A 9,765-nucleotide genomic window follows, 5' to 3' on the forward strand; every position below is an offset into this window, starting at 1 on the left:
ATTAAAAAAAAGGGATAGGGGAACACAGGCAGTTACCTGCCCGTGCTCTGTGTGTGAAGGGAAGGGCTTTGATGCATGCCCAGAGGTTGTAGGAAAGGTGGAATGCATTTCTCCTGAATTCTAACAAAAAAAAAAAAAAAAAGAAAAAGAAGAGAGGGGAAAAAAAGTTGCATATTTGTGATTAGCTTTGAATAAAATGTCGACAAATGTCTATGTCCACATGTAAGGTGGACCCCTCTCAAATATCATCATCGCTCTTATGCACAGATGTATGTTTTCGAAAATTAAAGTCTGGTTTTCAAGAAGGATGAGCCTGTAGACTAGGTCTGAGCTCAGCATGCCTGGTCCTATCAGGATATATCTAATATTTCCAGCAGATGCAGGTCCAAGTGGGCCCTCCTCACCAGCTGGGGTGACGAGTCCTGTCATGCTGTGATTGTGTGGACATGAATCAAAGGGAGAAAACAGAATAATTCAGACATTTTCCACTAATTCATGGACATTTTCCACTACCTATTCACGAAGCAGGAGGAGTCCATACAAGATCTCACCAAAGCTGTGGAGATCGTGGAAAGCACAGACCACGCTACGACACACCACAGCTGTATATTACACACCTCCCATGTGGGGCCGCAGGACCCTCTCTACCTAAATAAGTATTTTAGCACACTATTTAATGGCTGTGAGTTACAAACGCTGATCCAGTGACACAACTGTTAAACCATTTTTTAAAATTGCATCTATCCATTGATGACAGCCTTCTCAAAAACATGAGATTTTCCGTACCTTTTTCAATGCTTATCACCTGTCAGAGTTTTTCTTTCCAGCTGAAAAGGGAAAGCTGCTCTGTGGTGCCTGGTGAATCCTCGGGACGTATAAAGAGATCAGCCAACACCTTGCATGGTGGAAGGGGGGGAAAAGGAACTCAGATTTACCTTGAAAACACTGCAGAAGAAGATGGAGGACACTGAAAATTTGTAAGGGTTAAGAGCTCTGAGCTGAGAACATGCCCATGTTAATGACCAAATGGAAAAGCAAAATATTTTCTCTGAGTTAGAGCAAGTCCCGAAAGATAGCTGACGTGCAAGCACCATCTTTTATTGCCCCAACTGCCTGCCACCAGCCTCCGGGTGCCGGTCTGAACACGCGCATTCTCATTGCTCCATTTAAATGACATGCGGAGGTGGAGAGGAATTTTGTGCTTAATTAGGGGATGTGTTTGGAATATGATTTGTGATAATACATCTATAACAAGGGAAATTAATGAAAATAATTAATGAAGGGTAATCTGAGATACCAGGGTTTTGTCTAAATCAGCAAGAGCAGAGTCCCAAGGACATGCACAGTGTGATTTATAGGATTATTTTTTTTAATGATCCATGAGATCTTAATGTTTTCAGTGCAAGGAGCAGTTGGGGAAGCGATTAGGAAGGGATCCCACCTGTGAGGTTATTTGTTAGATAGGTTTCTGTGAGAGTTAAATCTGAATTTCTTATCTGCTTTGCATTGTCCAATATTTCTTTTCCTTTAGAAGCCACTTTATGTCTGTGAATTTCCCTCTTTGCAATTTTATCTTCATCTATAAGGAAAAGCAGTGAAGTTTGCCTCGGATCCAGCTGCCTTGATTTTACAGTGTTTGGACAGCAGGTGTATCTCAAAAAAAACCCCTACACGAACAGGAACACAGGCAAAATCATGGCCTGGCAGGATGCTCAAGACCCTTGAGCTATAAGGCGTACAATGGAAACTTGAATTAAAAGGAATGCATTAAAAATAACTTTTGTATGGAGCCATGGCGAGCCACGTGGATGATGTATGTTGCTGATACCAGCGGTCGTTAAATAGCATGGCACCTGGTGTTAGCCAAGGCCGTGGCTGGAAAAGGCCTTTTCCGACGTCTCTGAGGCTGGCAGAACTTCAGGAGAGCCGAGGGAGGCGTGAGAGCATCCCTGGTGTCCCTGCCAGACTGGGCCCGCCACAAACAGCAACTCCAGTGGGAAGGAGGGGTTGAAATCCGTGACAAAAAGCCCTGTACGAAGGCAGGACCAGCCCTCCCCATCCAGCCAGCTTTCGCCCTCCCTCCTGGAAAAGTCCTTTTTGGATGGTGCCCATGGGGAGCATGCAACGAACACAAGCAGAGGAGAGGCCGCGCGAGCTGGATGGCTCCTGCTTAGCAGTCCGCTCACATCTTTCTCCCACGAAGAATATTCAGCTTTCTTTGTCTAAAATGTTGAGTGGTTATGAATAGTAAGGATAGACTATCTGTAATTATTTTTAAATTATTAATGGTTTTGTTAGATCCCTTCACTTTTACATTAGGTTTCTGTTAATGTAAGTTAAATCAAAATGTACTTCAGTTTCCAGGCAGCTCCCAAATGTATTTTTCATTCTTTCATAACATTACTTCAACTTCTCGATGAGGTGTCTATGATAAAGTTTGCTCCCGAGCCGGCAGACTCCCAGTCCTAATGAATTCGGCACAAGGCTCGCGGCGCAGGCTCTCATCAGCCGGGCTAGATGGCAAATGGGGGGGCCACGGCCGCTTTGCCGGGTCACAGACACCCCCCCCCCCCCAGCACGCAGGTGTCACACCCAGTGCGTGAGGAGGACCGTGGGGGTGTCATCAAAGACAAGGGGGGAGTTGATCAGAATAGGTGGGTGACTTTATCGGCGCTTTCCATTAGGCTCAGGAGACTCGGGTTGTTATGCCAGACACTCCTGATCAGAAAATACCTGCCGGGTGCCTGGCTCAGGGCTCAGAGCTGGCGGACGGGGAGGGGGGGGGGCACCGCACACCGCCCTGCCCATGCGCATCCCTGCCCCGGCAGATGCTCCCCGACAGGGCGGGGGATGGGGGGTGCGCTCAGCACCGGGAGACCCCCAGACAGGACCGCGGTCTCCTCCGGAGACCCCCCCTCGTCCGGGGGGTGCGGGGGGCCCGGGGGGGCCGCCTTTCGCCTCTGCCGAAGGGAGCGGCATCGGGGAGAGGAGCGTGCGGAGTTCAACGCGCGCGTTCGACACAAACGCCGCGCAAAAATGCCTGGATAAATTATGCAGAGGGATTTCTGGATTTCTTTCAAGTAATTAAGTTTCGATTTCTTGCATTTATTTTAGTGCCAGGAAGCACGAGGCGCCACGGACGGCAAAAGTCTTCATTGATCGTTCCGGGCTTTAAGTTTGACTTCGTGACTTGACTTGGCTTGCGGCGGCAGCGCGGCCCCGGCGAGGCCAAGGGGCCGGCGGGGTCCCCCAGGGCCGCCCCCCCCTCCCACCCCCACCCCCCCGGTGCCTGCCCAACACCACGCATCGGCCCCGAAACTAGATTGGGGGCGCGGGGGGGGGGGAGGGGGAGCAGGAGGCGGTGCAGGCAGCGATGTCGGCCGCGGGGAGCGGGGGGGAGGTGCGGAGGCACCGCGGGGATGCGGGGCTGCCCCGACGGGGCGGCCCAGCCCGGTGGCTGCCGCGGCTCCGCGGGTTGCAGCTGTCCGCACCCGCGGTACCCCCGCGGCGGCGGGGCCGGGTCCCCCCCCCGGAGCCCCGGGGGAGCGGCCCGGATGCAGCGGGGGCCGGGGGGGCGGTGTGGGGCAGCGGGTCGCCCCTCCGGCAGAGCCGGGGCCGGCGCTGCCCCGCGCTCCAAAAAAAGGTAGAGTTTGCTCAAAGTGTAGCCCGCATCTTAATGGATTAAAAATTCATAGGGCGCATTAGGTTCGGTAAAATATGAATGCGCGTCTTTAAATTTTAATCGTAAATCAGAACGTGGATACATGAGAGGCGACAGTGATTTCTCCCCAGATGTCTGCGTGGGTCAGGGCGTGGGCGTGGGTAAGGGGCTGCGGGGGGGGGGGGGGGGCTCTCCTTTTATTTAGGCGGCCCGCTGGTGCGCGGAGACGGCTGCAGGGCCCGCGGCCCCGGGGAGGGGGGGGGGCGGGGGCTCCGCGCCTGCTGCGGCTCCCCGCGGCGTCCCTCACCACACCGGTAGGGGGGTGCAGCTGGGCATCGCGGCGTCCCTCTATACATTAAAAAAAAAAAATAAATAAATAAATAAAAAGAAGAAAAAAAAGGAAAAAAGGGGGGGGAAGGGGGGGGAAAAGGGGGGGGGGGGGAAACGGAAAAAAGGGGGGAAAAAAAGGGAGGGAAAAAAAGGAAAGGCGGCGTTTGCTGGGCAGCGGTGCCGCGGGCAGGGCGCTGCCGGCAGCGGGGTGCGGCGGCAGCGCGGCGGGGCCGGGGCCGGCGGCCGGTCCCTGCAGTGCGGGGAGTCACCGCAGCGGCGGGCGCAGGCTCCGCGGGGCCCCGCGGGGCGCGCCGGGGTCAGCCCCCGGGCCCGGCCCCGAGGAAAGTTTGTCCATCTCTTCCTCCGCGCTGCCCCGCACCCCCCGCGGCGGTCGCGCAGGAGCGGCGATAAGCGCTCAGCGTTTTGGAGATGGGTTGTCAGTTGCTATTAAAATCAAGATTAATTCATATTAACGATATGCATTCTCAATTCTCCCGTGTGACAGCATACATTAGAACAACTATTGCGAGTAATTAAACTCAGTGCGGGAGGGGTTAAACGTACAGCGTGGAGAGGTTTCCTCCTCGCCCTTCTCTCCGCCAAAGTTCCTCCGGCGCCGGGCGGGCAGAGCCCCTTCCTCGGCTCCGCGGCCGCGGCAGGCTGCCTGCCCTCGGACCCCCAGCGCCAACGAGGTATTTTCTTTTTTCTTTTTCTTTTTCTTTTTTTTTTTTTCCTTCTTTTTAATTTTCAGAAAGCGGAAGATTCTCCTCCTTTGCCCGCGCCCTCCCGGCCCGGCCGCGCCGAGGCGCGGAGAGCTGCGGCCGGCACCGCGCAGGCGGAGGGGCGCGCAGGGCGGGCCGGCGCGCTGCAGGGAGCCGGCGGAGGGGCCGCTGCTTCCCCGCCACGGGCGGGCCGCGCCCCGCGTGGACTCCGCCCGGGATTCACGGAAAACACGCACAAACGGTATTGATGGCTTTTTCTTGGGCGTTGGAGGTGCTCGATGCTTTAGACTAATTAGACAAGCCAAAAGCCTTTTGAAGATTAAGCAAATTGGACAACCCTTGTTAATTAGAACATAATTTAAAGTTTGAAATTATATCACTCATGAAGTAGCCTAATTAGTATGACGATATGTTAATAGCCTACTGAGACACGAAGCGCGGAGGTTTGGCATGAACTCCTTAAAGGCTTGCAAGAAAATCCTCTTTCCTATGTTGTCATTAATAAAAGATTTCTATAGACTTCAGCCTTTCAACGGTGACATACAATTTATAGTACACACAATGCATTAGCCCATAGTGCTGCTCAATTTTTTTACTATTATGAAAACTAATAAATTCGTCAAGCTGAATTAAGCATACAAATCAGATGAGGCATAACAGATTACATATTGAAGCGCTGTGTCTCCCGAGCCTAAATGAAATTTCAATCTAATAATTCCTTCCTGGCCCGGCCATAATTTGTTTAGAGATGTTGTTCTACTTCTTTCCAAGCGCTATTCGCACCATAATTAAATGATACTCAAGCTTTTAACTTTGATTTATTTCATTTCTCCGAGCTGGCGACAGTGAGAGCTGATACAATGTAATTTTTTTTATTTCCCCTAAAATTACCAAGTCTGCTGTTTAGGTGAGAAATTAAACACCTAAGCACTTATTTTAACCTTCCTGCTGCAAAGTGAAATTCATGGAAATAAACCCGGCCACCTTCAGTAAATCCGACTTCCCCGATTTCTTTTCTCCCTCTCTTTTTTTTTTTTTTTTTTCTTTTCCCCCTTTTCTTCTTTTTCGACGACGGAGGCAGGGGGAAGTTGGCGGGACAGCGGTGCGCTTTTGAAGGAGGATCCCTCTGGCTCCCCGCCGGTGGGGGACGCCGGGGGAGGGGGGGGGGACAGACCCCGGCCACTGCGCAGCTCCCGCCGTCCCCTCCGGAGCGGCGACCCGTGCCGGGACCCCCTTTGCCTGTGGGCTCGTTGTGAGCCCGGACGGGGCTTTCCTCTTCTTTCCTTTTAATTTTTTTTTTTGTTTTTTTAAATGGAAGGTGGATTTGGGGCGACGGGTCCCTTCCCCCCCCCCTTTTTTTTTTCTTTTTTGGCTTTTTCCCTCCCCTTTCCGGGAGGCGGCGGGGCTCGACGCGGCGGTGAGTGTGGGAGCACGCGTGGGCGTGGGCGCGGGGGGCGGGCAGGGAGCGGCGGAGGAGGGGGCCAGGGCCGAGGAGGCAGGCGCGGAGGGCCCTTCCCGAGGAGTTGGGCTGTAGTGACAGGCGAGAGGGGAGGGGAGGGAGGGGAGAGAGTAAAACCCACCGGCGCGGCGGCGGGGAGGGCACTTCGCGAGAGGCGAGGGCCGGCGCCGGAGCGGAGGCGGCGGCGGACGGCGGCGAGCGCCCGGGCGGAGGGCGGGCGGGCGGGCGGGCGGGCGGGAGGCAGCCCGCGCATCCTCCGCGCATCCCCCGCGCATCCCCGCGCATCGCCGGCTCGCCTCTCCCGGCCGCGTCCTCCCCGGCGGGGCTCGGGCAGCCGGCTGGGGGGCGAGTGGGAATTTTTTTTAATTTTATTTTATTTTTTTTTAATCTTTTTTGGGGGGGTGGGGGCGCGGAGGGGGCGGGGGCCGGGGCTCCTGTGGCTTTTCCGGGGGGTCCGGGCCCCCGGCCCCGCGCCCCTGCCCTCCTCCAGCGGCCGTCTGCCGGCGGGCCGGGCGGCGGCGGCGGCGAGCACCCACCATGATGATGTCCCTGAGCAGCAAGCAGCCCTTCGGCCTCCCCCACGGCGGCGGCGGCGGCCTCCACGAAACCAAGTACTCGGCCCTGCACACCGCCTCGCCCTGCCCCTCCGCCGCCGCCCCCGCCGCCAGCTCCCCCAGCAGCACCGGCAACAGCGGCTCCGCCGGACGCGGCTCCGGCTCCGGCCCCGGCTCCGGCTCCGGCTCCGGCACCGGCGGCTCCGGCTCCGGTTCGGGCTCCGGCCCCGGCGGCGGCAGCGGCGGCGGCGGCGCGGAGGCGATGCGGCGGGCCTGCCTGCCCGCCCCTCCGGTAGGTGCCCGCCGCCCGCCGCCCCTCTTTAAGGGGAGCCCCTCGGCGGCCCCCCGGATCCGCCTGATGATTTTTTCATGGCCGCGCAGCAAATCACCCGGCGCCGCCGGGCGCTCGCCCAACTTATGCATGCGGCGGCTTTTGCCGCCCGTATTAATTTTTATGACCTGGGATGCTGCGTGCGGCCGGTGCGTGTGTCCGTCCGTCCGTCCGTCCGCCCGCCGCCGGCTGCCTCCGCGCCAGCGGCTGCGCGCCGCGCCCGCTCCCTCGCCCCGCTCGCTCCCTCTTCTCTTCTCCTCTTTTCCTCTCCTTTCTTCCTCTCTTCCTCTCCTCTTCGCTCCGCTCCTCTCCTCTCCCCCACCCCCCCACACACCCCCCCCCCGCCCTCCCCTTCTCCCGGATTTCTCTTTTAACATGCTGGGAAGGTTTTAGTGGCACGGCGGAGTGCGCGGGGAGGCGAAATTCCCTGCTGAGCGTTATGTGTGCCTTCTATTTGCAATTGCAGAGCAATATATTCGGCGGTCTGGACGAGAGCCTGCTGGCCCGCGCCGAAGCCCTGGCAGCGGTGGACATCGTCTCCCCGAGCAAGAGCCACCACCACCACCCGCCGCACCACAGCCCCTTCAAGCCGGACGCCACGTACCACACCATGAACACCATCCCCTGCACCTCGGCCGCCTCCTCCTCCTCGGTGCCCATCTCCCACCCGTCCGCCCTGTCGGGGACCCACCACCACCACCACCACCACCACCACCACCACCACCAGCCCCACCAGGCGCTGGAGGGGGAACTCTTGGAGCACCTGACGCCGGGGTTGGCGCTGGGGGCCATGACGGCTCCCGACGGCGCCGTGGTCTCCACGCCGGGCCACGCTCCTCACATGGCCGGCATGAACCCCATGCACCCGGCGGCGCTGGGCATGGCCCACGCCCACGGGCTACCGGCCCACATGGGCTGCATGAGCGACGTGGACGCCGACCCCCGCGACTTGGAGGCCTTCGCCGAGCGCTTCAAGCAGCGCCGCATCAAGCTGGGGGTGACCCAGGCCGACGTGGGCTCGGCGCTGGCCAACCTGAAGATCCCGGGGGTGGGCTCGCTCAGCCAGAGCACCATTTGCCGCTTCGAGTCGCTCACCCTCTCGCACAACAACATGATCGCCCTCAAGCCCATCCTGCAGGCCTGGCTGGAGGAGGCCGAGAAGTCCCACCGCGAGAAGCTGGCCAAGCCCGAGCTCTTCAGCGGCGCGGAAAAGAAGCGCAAGCGGACCTCCATCGCCGCCCCCGAGAAGCGCTCGCTGGAGGCCTACTTCGCCCTCCAGCCCCGGCCCTCCTCCGAGAAGATCGCCGCCATCGCCGAGAAGCTGGACCTCAAGAAGAACGTGGTCCGCGTCTGGTTCTGCAACCAGCGCCAGAAGCAGAAGCGCATGAAGTACTCGGCCGGCATCTGAGCCCGCCCGCGGGGGAGAACCGGCCGCGCCGCCACCCTCACACCCCACCCCCCCCCCCAAAAAAAATTAAAATTCGATCAACAACAGCGACAACAAAAAAGAAAGGAGAAAAAAAAAAACCAAAAAAAAAACCACACCACAAAAGGAGGAAAAAAAACCCCAACAAAAAAACAAAAGGAGAAAAAAAACCCCAAACAAACAAACCAACCAACCCCACCCCACCGCCCCCAGCCCGCCCCACCGCCCAACTTTCGGGGGGAACTTCCCCGCGGAGCCGCCGCCCGGACCCGCCCCGGCAAGTACCGCTGGTTTTTAATTCTTAACGGAGCTCGCCTGGGTGCAAGCGCGAAAGGTGCCCTTCGCAGCGGCGTGGCCGCAGGGTCACGGTTTTCTCGGGACCCAAACTTGAATCTAGAGTTGAGGCTTGCGCCGCGAGAGACGTCTCAAAGTATTTTGATTTAAATAATAATAATAATAATGATTTAAAAAAAAAAAAAACAGATGGCAGGGTTTTCTGCATTTACACTGCGTATTATAAATATATAAATATATATATATTTTTACTGTGGTTATTATCCTTTTCCTTCTCTGAAGTTATAACGCTTAGGGAAAGAGCTGATCCTGCTGTGTTCACTGGTCTTCAAAAGCTATTATTAGATTACCGCCAAACAACCCCTTGTAAATTATTAATTTATCTCTCTAGCAACTTCATTTTGTGCTCATTCTAATTAATTACACCTCTTTAATCTAAGTCTTGATAAAAGTAAAAAAAAAATGGATAGTGAGAATCAAATATTTTGTGTTGGTAGGATTTATGAACGTGAGCTTTTCTCTTCTTCTTCTGAACGTCCCTTTTGGCCATCTGTAAATTGTCACCTGAACCCAAGGTATTTCTCTGGCGAGTATTCCTATTCGTACGGCGTCGGCACCCTGTAGTAGATGTTCTACATTATTTGTGTAGCCTGATTCACTGTCCGAGCTGTTTGTTTACCGCGTTACATATTTAATGGGGATTCCCACATTGTCCCCACCACACGCTGCTCCCGAAGCGAGAAAGGACGTGGCCGCGTAGGTGACAGCGTGGGAGGGGGTGGGGGGTGGGGGGGGTGTTTGTCGCTTCGGGTTTCTTGCCAGCACAATATCCGTCTTTCTCGATTTCAAAGCTGTATCGCGACGGTATTCAGACCGGCTCGGTTATTTATCTTTCTATCTATCTATCCGATTGCTTATTTATTTATTTATTTTTGGTCGGTCGGTTATTTATTACCTTTAATCGCAATACTTTTCCACGGAGGAAAGT

At 56.1% G+C, this 9,765-nt stretch overlaps 1 protein-coding gene across 1 annotated transcript; it reads left to right on the forward strand.

The window, feature by feature from the left end:
- Positions 1 to 6,148: 6,148 nt before the first annotated feature.
- On the forward strand, positions 6,149 to 8,604 carry POU4F2 (POU class 4 homeobox 2). The gene is made up of 2 exons (XM_074865175.1): positions 6,149 to 7,018; positions 7,524 to 8,604. The coding sequence occupies exons 1-2, from the start codon at positions 6,710 to 6,712 to the stop codon at positions 8,463 to 8,465; spliced, it is 1,251 nt and encodes a 416-aa protein (XP_074721276.1). The 5' UTR covers positions 6,149 to 6,709; the 3' UTR covers positions 8,466 to 8,604.
- Positions 8,605 to 9,765: the final 1,161 nt, after the last annotated feature.

Source organism: Strix uralensis, chromosome 4, assembly GCF_047716275.1.
Source record: "Strix uralensis isolate ZFMK-TIS-50842 chromosome 4, bStrUra1, whole genome shotgun sequence".
NCBI classification, from domain to species: Eukaryota; Metazoa; Chordata; class Aves; order Strigiformes; family Strigidae; genus Strix; species Strix uralensis.

Bases quoted from the DNA above. Each gene is read 5' to 3' on its own strand.
- POU4F2 (XM_074865175.1), top strand. From the start codon at position 6,710: ATGATGATGTCCCTGAGCAGCAAGCAGCCCTTCGGCCTCCCCCACGGC. The intron at 7,019-7,523 runs GTAGGTGCCCGC...TTGCAATTGCAG, and splicing joins CCTGCCTGCCCGCCCCTCCG to AGCAATATATTCGGCGGTCT.